Genomic DNA, 17,794 nt, shown 5'->3' with positions numbered 1-17,794 from the left:
CTTTAGATGAGTGTAAATAAAAACTGTGTAAAAATATAGTTGTATTTAAAAAAATGAAGTTTTAAAAACTGTACGTAAGCTAAAGATGAATAAACAAGAAATAATTTTACCCACTTGCAAAAAATTAAAATTAATTGTATCATTCCTAATTTCTAGGAGTTATCATTGCAATTTTGAAAGAACACCTAGAGTTTGTGATTTGCAGCATGATGTTTTTGTCTTTGATTGACAGACCTGACCCCACTGAAATTATCAATGATATGTCTGTGCATCTTATTATCAAAAACTTCAATTGAACTTTTGCAGTTCCTTTATTGCACTTTGAAGGTCCTTGGTCAATAATTCCCTTTCCCAATAGTCACTTTGTCTCTCAAGTATTTTCTTTCCTTTTTTTCTTTTTTTCTTTTCTTTTTTTTTTTCCTTTTTTTCACTCACTTTTTGACAATCATGAGATTAAAGCTCAATTAAAGTTAATGTTCTCGTAAAGAAAAAAAAATTTAAAACCAATCACTTTTTTTTGAATCTTTGTTCATGCACGTCTCTGACTGCATGTTAGTTTGAGGCCATTTTCTCATATTTAGTCATGTTTCAGAAATTAACATCTTATATATGAAAAGAAAGTGAAAAAAAAAAAAAAAGTATCTGGTTTTCTTTGCTCATCATCTGGTTTCAACTTTTCCCATGTGGAAATGAATAACTTTTCTTCATATTTTTCGCTTGTTCTTTAGACTTCTAATTCTCAGCATGTGTTATAGCTGTTGCAGATGCTCTATGACAAAAAATGAAAACAAATGCATGTGTATGCATACACACACATAATATGTAGAGAGAGAGAGAGAGAGGGACATATTCCTCATTGCTATGTACTAACTTTATAATGTTCTTTGAGGAAATTATGTCTTTTTGGCTTGGTATTCATGGGAAATCTCTTTGTTCAGGCTTATTACACCACCTGATACCCCAGTTTTTCATTCCATGGAGAAAGATTCGCAGAAAACTGTTTTGGGTCAGATTGAGATTCCTAATGCTCGTCCCATTGTTCTGAAATCAAGGGTAAGAGCTCTGTTTAAGTTGAATTCTTGATGCTTATGGGCCCTTTCAACTGGTATGCTAAGCCTTTGGATCTATGCAGCTTTCTAACATTTGGTCTTGTGTAGAAGATAACTTTGTGCTCTTCATTTACTAGTATGCATTAGAGTTCTATAACATATGGTTTTTGAGCATATATCATCCTTAGATTAATGTTTTGGTATTTTCTAGTTTTGCTTCCTCTATCATCATTTGAGAATTTTTGTTGCATTGTTTTCTATATAATTGGGTAGCAGCTAGCTAAAATCCAGGCAGAACCTCCTTCAAGGAGCAGCATAGCCCCTAAGCAGCCAACTTCGCCATCTGGACAGAATTCTTCCAGCAATGGTAAAAAAAGGCCCTCATTATCCGGGGGACTGACATCAGCTACTTCTCGACCTGCAACACCAACTGGACGGCCCACATTACCCTCCACAACGAAACCCTCAAGATCCACCACACCTTCTTCACGAGGCACCTTGCCTTCCACTAAGGTTGTGGCTCCTGCAGTGAGATCTTCTACTCCTACTAGATCCGCTGCTCGGTCTTCGACGCCAACTGCCAGACATTCCTTTCCAGCTGTCAAGTGTACTTCAAGATCATCCACTCCAAACCGTCGATCATCAACCCCATCAAAAGCTCCTAGTCAATCTGCTCCCCCTGGTCGATCTTCTTCAGCACCAAGGTCGGGTCCCGCAATTTTGAAAAATCCAGTGCCATCACGTGGAAGTTCTCCAACAGTCAAATCTAAGCCTTGGAAACCATCTGATATACCTGGCTTCTCACTAGATGCTCCTCCAAATTTAAGGACATCATTGCCAGATAGGCCAGTTTCAGCCTCTAGGAGCAGGGTAGGAGCATTAAGTGCCAGGTCATCTTCTAGCAACTCTGTTTCAGATGAAAAACCAAGACAACAATCACGCTCTACTTCCAGAGGACGAGCTTCTCATGGCAGTGCCTATAATAATGGGAATGCCTTTCAAGCTCAGATCAGATCAGTGGTAAATGATAGTGACACAGTGAGCCCAGTGGTTATGGGAACAAAGATGGTTGAAAGAGTAGTAAACATGAGGAAACTTGCACCACCGAAGCAAGATGACAGTCACTTTACGAATAATAATCAAGGTGGCAAGTCTTTGTCCAATGACAGTTCAGGCTTTGGTAGAACACTTTCAAAGATATCTCTAGATATGGCTTTGAGGCATATGGTATGCATCACTATCTTTATTGCGATTGCCATCCATATATTAAATGAATTGGTGCTTGTCTTAATTATTATATTACTCAATAGAATAATATACATTATTTCTTAGTATTCAAATCCTTTGATCCCTTTTGAAATCGTATCCACCTCACACTTAATAAGCGTATGCAACTTATTATATTGAATGATGTTAATTGGAGGTTTATTCATTTGAACATATAGCATGCATGTATACATTGGTAATGTGGATTTGATAATTGAGCACAATTCTTCTTTACGGTGTAGCAATTGCTGATCTGGCGTCGGGTTTTTCTTACACAGGATATAAGGCGAAGCGTCCAAGGTAACCTACGCCCACTCGTGACGAACATTCCTGCTTCTTCTATGTACAGTGTGAGATCAGGAGCTGCAAAAAGCAGGACAGTTAGTGCTACTGACTCTCCTCTTGCCACAAGCAGCAACGCTAGCTCAGAGCCCAGTCTCAAAAATAGCTCTCCTTGTCTAGATGGGAGTGAAATTGAAGACAATGATTTTGGATTTGAGAGAGGAAACTCCTCACCTGCCAGCCAGCATGGCATGTGACCCTAAAGATCAACAATCCAAATATGCATATGGGTTGGGCATACTCATGCTCATCATTGCTCCGAGATGTTTTATTTGTACATCATTCAACTAGCAAGATATCTAAGCAACAATCCATTCTAAAAAAAGGAGATAATGGTAGAAAATGTGCTGATGCTACTGTGAACAATTGCTTAGATGTTTGATGAGTCTAGTCTAGTCATCATTGAACCGTGCGAAAGTACTACTTGTACCCAAAATATGATAACTGGAAATTTAAGAAGAATGAAATTGAAACAAGAATTAGTGTCTGCACTTAGAGGTACATTTTTAGCTTACTCATCTATATATTTCTAAAAGCTAAAGTATAGTGTTTATTATTGTTAAGCTCCAGTTCCAGTTGAGCCACATCAGCGTTCACATTATTATTTATTATTTATTTTTCCAATTTCTTATAATTGTTTTTAACATTTTAAAAAAATATATATTTATACTTCTCCAACCTTTCTCAATCCCTTACTTTTCATCTCCCACTCCTTCTCTAACCTTTCTCCCTTCCTTGCCTTTTCATCTCCCCACTACCCTCTAAATTAATATCATTCTTCTTCTTTCCCTTCATCTTCTTTTATTTCTATCTTTTCTTATTCACACTCTCTTACTATAAATTTGTCATTATTTCTTCTATTTTATGCATAGTTTTCTCTCACAATAAAAAGGTTGTTTCTCTCTCTCTCTCTCTCTCTCTCTCTCTCTCTCTCTCTCAAAATTTTGGTGGATTTTTATTTTTATTTTTCTTGCATATTTTTTTTAGGTTAATAATTTTTTTTATATATTCTTTAAAACTCTACTTTGGGTTAATGTGATTTAGTTTTGTTTTTATTTTTATTTTTCTCTTTGATTGTTAAATATTATCATATTGTGTTATAAAGAATTAAACATAACATATAAAAATATATATTATTCTATTACATAGCATAATTTAGATAATTTGGTATTATTGTAAATTGATATTTCTTTTATTACGTAGCATGATTTTTTATAGTACTCAATTTAGATGTTGTTGATACTCATTTTTGCGACACATTTTTTACAAGTCCGATTCGACTAAGCCCGACTTCCTTATGGTCTCAATTCATGTATTATATTTTATTTTATTCTTTTAAGCATGACTCAAGCCCATGTGACTTATGAGGGAAATTGAGAAAGTGTGGTTTGAAGGGTATGAGTCGGTTCCTTTCGGACCTTTTGCATGAGCCCAACCCATGTGTGCTACCAAATGGGTAAGGGACACTAGTAGCACCTCAAGCTCATGAAGGAGGTCTTGTATCCAAAATTTCCATCTTAAAAGAGTTTTTATGCTTTGGGTGATTGTACCCCTAATTTTCAGCCCAGCTCCATTTTCCACACCAAAACACAACTAACTCTAAGAAAAAGGCTAAACAGCCTAGCTCACTCAGCCATCCAAATGCAATCTCCAAGGACCTGCCATGTCTAGGAAAAATTAGCCCATGAATTTAGGCTACTTTATTCCCAAATTATGCAAAAAGCAAGGCATCCCTCTTACCCAATTAAATCAAATCTGACCATAACTTATTTGATTCAAACCTTAGGGTTCAAAGCATCTTCTATTGACTAAAAACAGTCACTTAGAGCACCCCAAGTCCAATACAAAAGGCCCCATTCAGATTCAAAATTAACTAGCCACGTTTTACCTACATACTTGAAACTTGAGAGCAAAAACTCACTGAGCCAGGAAACATTCTCACAATTATGAACCTTAGGGTGGAAATATGGGTACAGGGGAACCTTCCCTCTCTTCCTCACGACCTCTCTCAATTCCCTCTTCTTGGTGACTGTGGGTCGAAGTTTCAGACTTGTTATGTTTTTATACTTTTTCTGCACCTTTATTATTAGCATTTTGATTCTCTCTTGTCAAAGCACTATTAACCTTTGTTTTCTATGCATTGTGAATTTTGGGTTTAATTTTTCACAAATAAACACTTCTAAAGAACCCAAGGGGAGATTTGTGCCGTTTTCGCATTTTCGGCCATTGTTGCAAAAACATCCCCGATAGTTGTAGAAATACCATAGTCATAGGCCCACTTGTAGAAAAAATCATGGGTCAAAGAAGCCCATTTGTTGAAATGTTGTGGTCACGAGCCAAGAAAGTCAAGTTGTAACCAAGTGATAGGTCCAACCCGAACACTCCTTGCCTTTCACACTCATACGTAGCTTCAATTTCTTTGTAGGATGGTTTAAGCGCCTTTAATTCCATGGCGCTTTCTCACTTCCTGTATTTTAGGAGTAACATTCCCAATATAAATTGGATGAGTGGACTGGGCACTTGATGGTTAAAGGTTCCACCAAAGAACATCATTCAACCAATACTAGCCTTGTCCTTATATAGCACTGTATGCAGGGACGGAACCAGGATTTATACTTGAGGGGGGCCAAAGCTTAAAACCAAAAAAAAAAAAAAAAATTATGAAAATAAAAACTAATATTTATTTTATATTTAACAAAATACTACATACAAAATAAGTATTTCTTAAACATTTCATATTATAAAGCATATCAACAAAGTATACATACAAAATATTTATTGTTAATAGCACCATAAAAAAAAATTTGGATAGTAAAAAAAAAAAAAAAAAAAACTAGTTTGTTCAATTTTGAACCATTATTTCAGATTTTTTTTTTTCTAACATAGCTATCAGAATTGAATTAGTTTATATAATTTGGTTTACCAAACACATGCAAACCAACTGGGTGCTCACAATTTCTTTGATTTAGTCTTAGAAGTTATTTGACATTTTAAACTCTGTAAAGATAATAAAAAAAATTTAGAGATAAACAGTAAAAAATAAATTTGAATAAAAAAGAAACGTCGTAGTTTAAACTTACCAATCATAATCAGATTTGTCATTTTCTGAATTCAAGAACTCATCTGTCCGAGTCTTCCGTGTTGTTGTCATTGGATTTGACTCTGCAAAAAAATTCACCAACCAAATTAAAATAAATAAATAAATAAATAAAATCTGAAATACAGAAGAATGTGAAAAGGAAAATGTACGGACCTAAGGCAGTGTTTGGCTGGGCGGAAATGTTCCTCTCATTGTCAATCTCGCGCCTCCTCATCTCGAAGAAGATCGCGAGCTCTTCATCTTTCTCCTTCGTCACCATGATCAGCTCTGCTTTATTTCAAAAACCAACTCGCTCTGACTCGGACTCCGACTCCGACTCAGAATCAGACTCAGACTCGGTGAGCTTTTTTCAATTTAAAAAAAAAACACTACGGATCTGAAGCAGCAAGCAAAAGCTTATATATATACACAGAGTAATAAATAAGTAAGAAAAATGAGTAGCATTTATTGTTTCTAGTTTAAGAGAGGAGTGGCAATCGGAGTAATAACTAGTGGAAGTGATGTCTAAAATAGTAAGAGAGAGAGATGGAGGAGTTGAGAGTGGCACTCTGTGAGTGTTGTGTTTTTAAAAGCTCTGAGGAGAAAGAACGAAGAAAGAGAAGCGTAGGAACAAAACAAAATATAGAGGATTTGAATTGCGCACACCGACACGAATGGAAAACGACTACGTTTTTCATACATTTTTACGATGTTGCCATTTCTTCTGGCGATATTCAACGTTTCTTTTTCGTTTGGTAACTTTCATTTTCAACAAATTAATTAATTAAATGCCAAAATAGTGATTACCACTATTTTTTGTCAATAAATAAATATCATGATATTGAAAATTAATATTTGTTTAAATATTGATATTATGATAAGATTCAGTCTATTTTACTGTATAATAAATGGATAGGATTTTAAATTTTGCATAATATATCAAATATTGGATTGCCTTAAAAAAATTAGAAGAGGATCTATCCAATAATGTAATATATGTATCGTTTTGAGAGAAATCCTTGAACCTTGTACGTATTTTTTGAACGGCTAAGTAGTAAAAAATGGTAACATTTTTTTTTTGGAACCAACTTGAGTCCAATGTAGTTTCTCAAAAAAAAAAAAAAAAAAACTTGAGTCCAATGTCTTCTTTAAAAAAAAAAAAAAAAGTTGGGTTTAAGCTCTAGTGAGAAGCCAGGTATATCAGATGGTTTCCAAGGCTTAGATTTGACTGTTGGAGAACTTCCACGTGATGGCACTGGATTTTTCAAAATTGCGGGACCCGACCTTGGTGCTGAAGAAGATCGACCAGGGGGAGCAGATTGACTAGGAGCTTTTGATGGGGTTGATGATCGACGGTTTGGAGTGGATGATCTTGAAGTACACTTGACAGCTGGAAAGGAATGTCTGGCAGTTGGCGTCGAAGACCGAGCAGCGGATCTAGTAGGAGTAGAAGATCTCACTGCAGGAGCCACAACCTTAGTGGAAGGCAAGGTGCCTCGTGAAGAAGGTGTGGTGGATCTTGAGGGTTTCGTTGTGGAGGGTAATGTGGGCCGTCCAGTTGGTGTTGCAGGTCGAGAAGTAGCTGATGTCAGTCCCCCGGATAATGAGGGCCTTTTTTTACCATTGCTGGAAGAATTCTGTCCAGATGGCGAAGTTGGCTGCTTAGGGGCTATGCTGCTCCTTGAAGGAGGTTCTGCCTGGATTTTAGCTAGCTGCTACCCAATTATATAGAAAACAATGCAACAAAAATTCTCAAATGATGATAGAGGAAGCAAAACTAGAAAATACAAAAACATTAATCTAAGGATGATATATGCTCAAAAACCATATGTTATAGAACTCTAATGCATACTAGTAAATGAAGAGCACAAAGTTATCTTCTACACAAGACCAAATGTTAGAAAGCTGCATAGATCCAAAGGCTTAGCATACCAGTTGAAAGGGCCCATAAGCATCAAGAATTCAACTTAAACAGAGCTCTTACCCTTGATTTCAGAACAATGGGACGAGCATTAGGAATCTCAATCTGACCCAAAACAGTTTTCTGCGAATCTTTCTCCATGGAATGAAAAACTGGGGTATCAGGTGGTGTAATAAGCCTGAACAAAGAGATTTCCCATGAATACCAAGCCAAAAAGACATAATTTCCTCAAAGAACATTATAAAGTTAGTACATAGCAATGAGGAATATGTCCCTCTCTCTCTCTCTCTCTACATATTATGTGTGTGTATGCATACACATGCATTTGTTTTCATTTTTTGTCATAGAGCATCTGCAACAGCTATAACACATGCTGAGAATTAGAAGTCTAAAGAACAAGCGAAAAATATGAAGAAAAGTTATTCATTTCCACATGGGAAAAGTTGAAACCAGATGATGAGCAAAGAAAACCAGATACTAATTTTTTTTTTTCACTTTCTTTTCATATATAAGATGTTAATTTCTGAAACATGACTAAATATGAGAAAATGGCCTCAAACTAACATGCAGTCAGAGACGTGCATGAACAAAGATTCAAAAAAAAGTGATTGGTTTTAAATTTTTTTTTCTTTACGAGAACATTAACTTTAATTGAGCTTTAATCATCATGATTGTCAAAAAGTGAGTGAAAAAAAGGAAAAAAAAAAAAGAAAAGAAAAAAAGAAAAAAGGAAAGAAAATACTTGAGAGACAAAGTGACTATTGGGAAAGGGAATTATTGACCAAGGACCTTCAAAGTGCAATAAAGGAACTGCAAAAGTTCAATTGAAGTTTTTGATAATAAGATGCACAGACATATCATTGATAATTTCAGTGGGGTCGGGTCTGTCAATCAAAGACAAAAACATCATGCTGCAAATCACAAACTCTAGGTGTTCTTTCAAAATTGCAATGATAACTCCTAGAAATTAGGAATGATACAATTAATTTTAATTTTTTGCAAGTGGGTAAAATTATTTCTTGTTTATTCATCTTTAGCTTACGTACAGTTTTTCAAAACTTCATTTTTTTAAATACAACTATATTTTTACACAGTTTGTTATTTACACTGCATCTAAAGACAACTACTAAAATTGGTAAGTTGTAATTGATGTATAATAAAAATAATGTTGCAGTGATCTAGTAAATTGATATTTCACTAATCATAATATATCACTTCAGCAAATTGTGGAAAAAAAAGAAGAAGAGAAATTTGTTGTGTAACATTGTTGTACTTTTTATGCCAAAAAACCAATAAAAATAATTCATAAAAAATAGCACCATAAAAAAAATTTGGATAGTAAAAAAAAAAAAAAACTAGTTTGTTCAATTTTGAACCATTATTTCAGATTTTTTTTTTTTTTTCTAACATAGCTATCAGAATTGAATTAGTTTATATAATTTGGTTTACCAAACACATGCAAACCAACTGGGTGCTCACAATTTCTTTGATTTAGTCTTAGAAGTTATTTGACATTTTAAACTCTGTAAAGATAATAAAAAAAATTTAGAGATAAACAGTAAAAAATAAATTTGAATAAAAAAAAACGTCGTAGTTTAAACTTACCAATCATAATCAGATTTGTCATTTTCTGAATTCAAGAACTCATCTGTCCGAGTCTTCCGTGTTGTTGTCATTGGATTTGACTCTGCAAAAAAATTCACCAACCAAATTAAAATAAATAAATAAATAAATAAATCTGAAATACAGAAGAATGTGAAAAGGAAAATGTACGGACCTAAGGCAGTGTTTGGCTGGGCGGAAATGTTCCTCTCATTGTCAATCTCGCGCCTCCTCATCTCGAAGAAGATCGCGAGCTCTTCATCTTTCTCCTTCGTCACCATGATCAGCTCTGCTTTATTTCAAAAACCAACTCGCTCTGACTCGGACTCCGACTCCGACTCAGAATCAGACTCAGACTCGGTGAGCTTTTTTCAATTTAAAAAAAAAACACTACGGATCTGAAGCAGCAAGCAAAAGCTTATATATATACACAGAGTAATAAATAAGTAAGAAAAATGAGTAGCATTTATTGTTTCTAGTTTAAGAGAGGAGTGGCAATCGGAGTAATAACTAGTGGAAGTGATGTCTAAAATAGTAAGAGAGAGAGATGGAGGAGTTGAGAGTGGCACTCTGTGAGTGTTGTGTTTTTAAAAGCTCTGAGGAGAAAGAACGAAGAAAGAGAAGCGTAGGAACAAAACAAAATATAGAGGATTTGAATTGCGCACACCGACACGAATGGAAAACGACTACGTTTTTCATACATTTTTACGATGTTGCCATTTCTTCTGGCGATATTCAACGTTTCTTTTTCGTTTGGTAACTTTCATTTTCAACAAATTAATTAATTAAATGCCAAAATAGTGATTACCACTATTTTTTGTCAATAAATAAATATCATGATATTGAAAATTAATATTTGTTTAAATATTGATATTATGATAAGATTCAGTCTATTTTACTGTATAATAAATGGATAGGATTTTAAATTTTGCATAATATATCAAATATCGGATTGCCTTAAAAAATTAGAAGAGGATCTATCCAATAATGTAATATATGTATCGTTTTGAGAGAAATCCTTGAACCTTGTACGTATTTTTTGAACGGCTAAGTAGTAAAAAATGGTAACATTTTTTTTTGGAACCAACTTGAGTCCAATGTAGTTTCTCAAAAAAAAAAAAAAAAACACTTGAGTCCAATGTCTTCTTTAAAAAAAAAAAAAAATTGGGTTTAGTGTTTTTGTGCATTGTACTATTTGGAATTTGGATGTGTCAAATAATTGTCATGTGCTTAAATCTCGATGGATCACTGTACAAAAGCTCTTGACCCAACCCTTGCCTTTTTTATTTTTTATTTTTTTTAGCTTCTATTTTAAGAGGAGATATGAGACTAGTCAAACACACAACACAAGGATTATAAGGCCATTCAAGCTACAACTCCATGGAAAAATGTTACCAAATCATTGCTTACAATTCACAATATAGATCACATAATTTATAAGATTTTAATCCCAATATTATATTAAAAGTTTTGTACTACCTCCGTTCCATTTTTTTTGTCCTCTATTCCATTTTGAGATGTCTCAAAATATTGTCCTGTTTCTAAAAATAAAGGTCATTAATTTACTAATGTCCCTATTATACCCTATTAATTTACTAATTCAATTTTTTGATAAATTTTTTAAGCGTAGTTTTGAAAACTTATACATTTTGAAAAGATAGATAAGACAATAAATGTGTTCCCTTAAAAACTTTACTTTTCAAACAGGACCAAAAAATGGGACGGAGGGAGTATATTTTATAAGATTTTAATCCCAATATTATACTAAAAGTTTTGCAATTCAATTAATTGACACATTCATGTATTTTTAATAGATGCAACTCGAAGGATTAAATTCATTAATTCTCTTCATTGTAACTGATGAAATTTAAAATAAATAAATATTGGTTTTTTTTCTTTTTTTTTTGGGAGGGGGGGGGGGGGTGGGGGAAGAACATGAAGAACCTNGGGGGGGGGGCGGGGGGGAGGATACAATTTTAAATTTTTATTGCTTAAACGTTGGACATTGCATGATGGCACCTTTCATGCAGGAAAATTTACTCTTTGTCCGTTTGGCAGGTGAGAATTTAATCACCTTGGTGCTCATTTAAAACCGACTGGTGTATTCCATGCTTTTTTTTTTTTTTTCAATTCTGCAGTACTGGTGAATGCATGGTGGTCAAACAGAAAACCAGTAAGAAGATTCGCAGTATGGCACTATCATCCTATATATTAACTGTGACTAGTTAAACATCATTTGTGCCGTTTATTATACTTTTACAAACATCTTTCTTTTTTCCCTGAATAAAATTTCATTTATTCAAGCAAGAACCAAAACGGTGAATAAAAGAATAAAGTTTCTCTATTAGTTTGGAGTGAAACTCTTCAAACTTTTCATATATTTTTATATTAAGTGTGAATTTTAAAAATTTAACTGTTAAATTGCATGTTTTTATTGTATTTTTCATACTTGCAAAATTTTAAGAAAATCAAAAATCAATTGCTAGTCATCAAATAAATGTTAAAATTTTAAGGTTTTGTAATCTAAAATTATGTATAAAAAATAAGTTTATTGATTGAAAAGTAAATAACATTCGATTTGAATGAAATTTGATTCGCATATTAAGAACATAAGAAAGATGAAATTCAACGATTAAATTTTCAAAATTTACAAAAAAGAAGAAGAAGAGATATATGATAAATTTAAAAAAAATTTCTCTAATCTAATTTGGAGAGAAACTTTGTTCATAATTAAACCCTTGAACCCCAATAGAAACAACACAACACATATTGCAATGTTTTGGGCCAATACATATAGTATATTGGCTAATCAATTATTCTTTTTTTTTTTGGTAGGATCAATTCTACTTTCACACATCCAATATATTTTTCATTAGAAAAAATGTATTATTTTGTAAGGACGATTTTGAAATTTAAGGGTCTGTTTGGTACATATGTTTAAATACATGTTTTCAGTTTTTAAACAATATTACACATATTTTTATACACTTTTTCATTCACATATATTTTAAAAAAAATTAAAAATTATTATTTAAACACATGTACTACTAGCCTAAACCTCTAAACCTCTAAACTCAAACCTATTCTAAAAGTAGTATTAGAATTGGAAAGAAGTCAAGGACATTCCCATTTCTACACTGCTGCACACGCAGAAACCTTGACACTTTATTAGGTAAAAAAATATGGATGGTAATTCCCAGAGGAAATTCAAACTTTGGCTTTGAAAAGACACTAAGGTTTAAACGTGGGCTGTTGTATTTCTTGGGATAAACTACCACATCAAACGGCTACGCTTGGTCCAAGAAGAAACTCATAAGACTTGAATTTAAATTGCATGACATGGACCTTGAGAATCGTGTGGTTTAAATTTTGGTGTCTGCCTTTGTGTGCGGACCCACTAGGAGAGAAGTATTTAATATGTATTAAAAGTTTTTTTATAATTAAAAAAAAAAAGCTTTTGTTAATTGGTGCTTAAATGCACAGAGAAGAATCCAGCCTACATTAGAAAAAAACAAAAATAAATAAACAAATATTGTAAGGCTTCCTAAAAAAAAAAACTAATTGATTATAATAAAAAACTCAACTTTAACGAATGCATTGAGACACTTGTTAACAGAATTCTTAAATAAAATGCCTAATCAATTGGGTTACAAAGACCCTATATAGTTGGCGGACAATTTCATAAAAGTAAGAAATGAGATTGATTGTTATGTAAATTAATAAATTTATGATGATATGTAGACATTTTAAAATTTTTAATATTTAATATGAATAAAAAAATCAATTCATTTAGAATAGAGAGAATTATTTTTCAGTAAGATATAGTTACGTTAATGTTAGTTTATACTAAAATATGGCTTTTAATGCATAAACTTATCGTAAGTGTTTTGTTATTATATATGTTAGTATAAGAAATATATTATGAAGTGGAAATCGTAAATTTAAATCCTATTTAGTCGTAGAATAATAATACTACTAATAATATATACTATACAAATACAATGCAATGCATCACCTTGGTGATGATTGTAATCGTCACACTATGCTTGTTACATGTATTATACTTTTCATTGTCCCTTAAAGCACCTCAAATTCCATATTGATGTTAACTTTGAAAATGAGAACTCGAGGCATAGGCGATGTGCCGCGCTCAACGTTTGAGACCACACCTCCCCATATCTTTTGGGCAATGTCTCGAGCCTCAACCTTTTGAATTCTTGAGTCGGGCCAAGTGCACATGAGTTTTCACATGGGCCTAGTGTCCATCATTTTCTGTATGTTTAAGAGTCTAGAATTTTATCCGTTGGAGCAATCAAAAGCATTTAAACTCTGTCGGCATGGCAATGGGGCGGATAGGCCCAAATCCATGGGGGCATCTTCCTTTTATTATCCTCTCTTTGCGGCAAGATAACGAAAAAAACTAAAAAGTCCGAGGTAGGTCTGGATATGAAAAGGAGACGATATGTAGTGTTTCAGATGCTTGTAGCGTCACACTTAAAATATGTGGATTCCACGTATCATGAGTGTGATGTTGCATGCTTCTTAAATATTTGATATATACTTAATAATTACAGAGTCCACATGTTGTGAGTGTGATGTTACATGTATTCGAAACATTAGATACTTTTTATAAGGAAAAAAAGAAGATATTTTGACATATTGAATAAGTGGGTTGGTAGTGTTTTAGATAACTATAGTGTCACACTTACAATATGCAGGCACCACATATTGTGAGTGCCATGTTACATGCATCCAAAATGTAATAACACATTTACGAATTACAATAAATGGAGTTTATACGTTGTAAGTGTGTTGTTACATGCATCTAAAAAATTAGGTACTTTTCCAAGAAAAAAAAGAAGAGGGAGATATTTTGCCATCTTGAATGGGTGGAGTGGCATTTGATGAAAGTATGGGAGAAAAGATAGGGGCAACAGTAAGAGTACTAAGACTGAGAGAGAAGAGTTTTGAAAAACTATACGAGAAGGACTAGTTAGAAATGGGACTGAGACATTTTGCTATTTGAACAAAGTTTCTTTATATTGAGTGTGAATTTTGAAAATCTAACCGTTAAATTGCATGTTCTTATTACATTCTTACTGCTTACAAAATTTCAAAAAGATCAAAGATCAATTGCTATGTCATCAAATAAATGTTATAATTTCAAGTTTTTGTGATCTAAAGTTGTATATAAAAAAAAAGTTAATTGATCAAATAATAAATAACATTCAATTTGAATGAAATTTAATACGTATGTTAAGAATATAAAGAACATAAAATTCAATGGTTAGATTTTCAAAATTTACATAAAAAAAAGAAATATATGAGAAGTTTTAAGAGTTTTTCTCCAAATTAGTTTGGAGAGAAACTTTGTACAATAAGAAATACATGATTTTTTTTTTGGGGTGGGGGGGGGGGGAGGGTATATAGGCATCATACGTTAACTTTATTATCGGACCACAAACTTTACCAATCAAATTAATTAGCAAATTCAAGCAAAATGAGTTCAATGGGATACTGGCTCCGGCTCGAAGATAGTTTTTCTGAACTACCTTTGAGTTTCCCTGGCCATTGCCCGGCTCAATGTGCAGCCTTTGTAAGAGAAAGCAAATATAAGGAGTTCCAAGCCTGGTTGTGTTCAACCAGAAAAAACATTTGTGAACGGTAAATTGGACATAGAACCCAGCAATTATCCACATTATATGCAAAGCTATAAAAAAGATTCTATACCAACAAAAAATTAAATCAGAGAAAGTGCATTGTTATAATACTATCTGCAAAAATGGTCCATAACAGTGAAGCGACTAACATTATGAACTCGGTTTTCAGACTCAACCAAGAACATAGAGTGCATAGAATGTACAATTAAAACAGTCTATCAATTCCATATTGAATGGCTAGTCAGGCATCATCAGCATCACTACTGCCAAATATAGCTTCATTAGGTGACGAGTAGTTGCTCCCATCAGGACCCAACACCTTAAACCTACTCAACAATAAAATTCATGTCACTTCAAATGTTAAAAGTGCAACCACAAACATCAGTAATCAATTACCTCTCTAGGATAAATTTTCCTTCCTTGTACTTCTGGGTTTTCTCATGTGCAGCCTCCTGAAAAATGAGTAGCAAGACTTAAAGAGAAACCATTGAAAAACCGTGTTCACAAGTGATGAATAAAGAACAAAAATTACAAGCCATAAATTTTGAAAACAGATCTTACATATTTCCAACCCACAATTGAGCAACATCCAACACAAAAAATGTCAACAACAGTGTGCAATCCAGTAATCATCATGCGCTCTTCTTTCTCTCCAAGTGTGACATTTACGCTGTCATGCATTTGGAAAGCAAAATGTTACTTGAAGCATTCGCATGTAAAATTTCCAAATGACATTGCTATCAATGAGCCTGCCTAGAATGCAAGAGATGATGGGATCTACCATCTTCTCAATTGGTCAAGCATAGGGTGGTGCTCGAATATAAAGAGAAAACACAATGGTAAAGCTTTCCCACAGGCCACAGGCAAGGTTTTCAATTCGTTGATGAGAATGAAGAACCCCTTTGGCTACTTCATATCATGCTGTTTTTTGCAGCAATTTTTTCCCAATTACTAGGACAATTGATGAGAAACATTTTGGAAATTCAATGACGTGCTCATTCAGTAGCCTCTCAGAACAATATAACCAGATTTTCTATGGAGTTTATACCACATTGAGAAATGATTAAAACTGACAAGTACATGTACTATATGAATCATGCAAGCATGCACAAAGCACAACATTGATCAATATCGTACCATATTCATATATTATCAGATAATAGTAGAATTGTGTGCATAAAAAGAGATGTTACCACCCATACTTATGGGCTTAATACTAACTACTAATAAATTTTAAAAAATATCTTAAATATTTCCAATGAGTAGTAAAGCTTACACTTTATCAAAGAGATAAGCCTTTCCATGCCTGCAATGGAAAGACTGTATACAGGAAAACAAAGGGTTAGAGTATCTGCATGTTGCATCATTTCAGATATAATTTGGGTGCTGAAAAATAATAAAGAAGAGGGAATCAACACACCAAGTTGAAGAAAGACAAGATGCTACCAGTAGTCACTCCCAAAGGTCACTTTCATTATCATAATTAGACAGATTATTTTATCATAAGCATGAGTAACAAATTTAGCCAGAGAAGCCCCAGGTCTCTGATGGATGGCATAATCAGAAGACTTGAATTTGGCCTTTAAGAAGAAAAATTATGGGTATGTTGATAGCTATGTTTTAATAAACATAGTCAAAGTACTTTAAAAGAAATAAAATAAAATAATATAAATAAATGCTTTACAATCTGAAACAATTCAATGAAAAGAACTTAGTTCCGTTGTGTATCCTATGGTGTATTTGGAAGGAACAAAATCGGAGGACTTTTGAGAATTTGGATAGTTCAAGTGTTTAGATGATTGCCTCTTTTAGTGGGATGCTTTTTGATTGGTCTCGGGCTTGGGGAATCACAACTAGTGATTCTCTCCCCTCTTTTCTTAGCTCTCTTTCTCTTTTGTAATCTTTCTGTTGTTTAGTTTTCTTTTTTGTTTTTCTTGTTTTCTTCTTCTTGTATTTTCTGGGTTTGCTCTATGTTCTTCATGCATAGAGTAGCTTTTCGTATATATAACATTCTTACTTATCAAAAAAAAAAAAAAAAAAAAAGAATCTAAAACAGACGCTATTAATTTAATAGACCGGTCTCTATAATCTATTTCTGGACTTAAAATTGATCAAAGTTAAACAAGGAACATTTCTAAGGACTATTAGGTAACCAAATTTCTCAGTGGCAATTAAAGATGTCAAAGGTTGACAGTATTCACATTGGCCTTACCTGTCAAGGTTCTAAATAAAATGATCATTATACATACAGATAGACCATTCTTACACAATATCAAAGTGAAAATTACGCAGTATGTATCATTTATGAGATAAGGTGAGAAAATCAACATTAAGCATTCCACTGCAAACCTTCAGCAGTCCACTCAACAGATTTGAACATAACAAAGTATGACATGGAAAACACAATAAAATCACTGGGTACTTTTCAATTCCTCATACATTAAAACACATATGGTACTAAGAAGCACAACTCGGAACACTACAACAACAACCAATCCTAAGTCCCAAAATTTTAAGCCGGTTCTGGATCCACATATATTCTTTTTCACTATCCAAAAATCATACTCTCTGTTACATTCTTAATTGATATGTTATGTCCTCTTTTCATACTTGAAATACATATTATAAAAATTAAAAGAAAACAGAAACTTATTATCAATACAAAGTCCCCAAATTACACTAAATCAAGGTCTCTCTTTTTTAGTTATTCATAATGAGCCTTCCCTGTTTCTATTCTTCCTTATTAACAAAAATAAAATAAATGTTGTAATAGATTTATCAGTAAAGGCCTAAAGGGTCTTCCTCTTACATTGTAGACAAAAATCTTAAAACAAGAAAGTCACACATGAACAAATCATAACAACGCATCGTGCAA

General features: G+C 33.3%; 3 protein-coding genes across 5 annotated transcripts; 1 reads left to right on the top strand and 2 right to left on the bottom strand.

Annotated features, from left to right (window-relative positions):
* Positions 1-264: 264 nt before the first annotated feature.
* Positions 265-3,148, top strand: LOC136064910 (uncharacterized). Of its 2 annotated transcripts, XM_065767360.1 has the most exons (4): positions 265-374; positions 939-1,053; positions 1,323-2,276; positions 2,594-3,148. In XM_065767360.1, exons 2-4 carry the CDS (start codon positions 976-978, stop codon positions 2,852-2,854), a joined length of 1,293 nt encoding a protein of 430 aa, XP_065623432.1. In that variant the 5' UTR covers positions 265-374; positions 939-975; the 3' UTR covers positions 2,855-3,148. The 2 variants fall into 2 exon arrangements, with proteins under 2 accessions (XP_065623432.1, XP_065623433.1); XM_065767361.1 differs by lacking the exon at positions 265-374 and having other exon boundaries at positions 717-1,053; positions 1,326-2,276.
* Positions 3,149-6,915: 3,767 nt separating this feature from the next.
* Positions 6,916-9,909, bottom strand: LOC112006355 (flocculation protein FLO11; the record flags this gene model as incomplete). Of its 2 annotated transcripts, none has more annotated exon segments than XM_024038636.2 (4): positions 6,916-7,451; positions 7,721-7,835; positions 9,263-9,344; positions 9,435-9,909. In XM_024038636.2, coding segments are annotated over 4 exon segments (839 nt in total), but the record flags the coding sequence as incomplete, so codon positions are not given.
* Positions 9,910-14,999: 5,090 nt separating this feature from the next.
* Positions 15,000-16,287, bottom strand: LOC112006358 (protein yippee-like; the record flags this gene model as incomplete). The annotated part of the gene is made up of 4 exons (XM_065767359.1): positions 15,000-15,245; positions 15,316-15,371; positions 15,481-15,589; positions 16,196-16,287. Coding segments are annotated over 4 exons (342 nt in total), but the record flags the coding sequence as incomplete, so codon positions are not given.
* Positions 16,288-17,794: the final 1,507 nt, after the last annotated feature.

Source organism: Quercus suber, unplaced genomic scaffold (genome assembly GCF_002906115.3).
Source record: "Quercus suber isolate HL8 unplaced genomic scaffold, Cork oak 2.0 scaffold_797, whole genome shotgun sequence".
Lineage (NCBI taxonomy): Eukaryota > Viridiplantae > Streptophyta > Magnoliopsida > Fagales > Fagaceae > Quercus > Quercus suber.
This window is presented reverse-complemented; position numbering and strand designations above follow the sequence as displayed.

Coding starts and splice junctions, on each gene's coding strand:
- LOC136064910 (XM_065767360.1), top strand. CDS start 976: ATGGAGAAAGATTCGCAGAAAACTGTTTTGGGTCAGATTGAGATTCCT. Junction 1,054..1,322: donor CCATTGTTCTGAAATCAAGG/GTAAGAGCTCTG, acceptor ATAATTGGGTAG/CAGCTAGCTAAAATCCAGGC. Junction 2,277..2,593: donor ATATGGCTTTGAGGCATATG/GTATGCATCACT, acceptor TTTCTTACACAG/GATATAAGGCGAAGCGTCCA.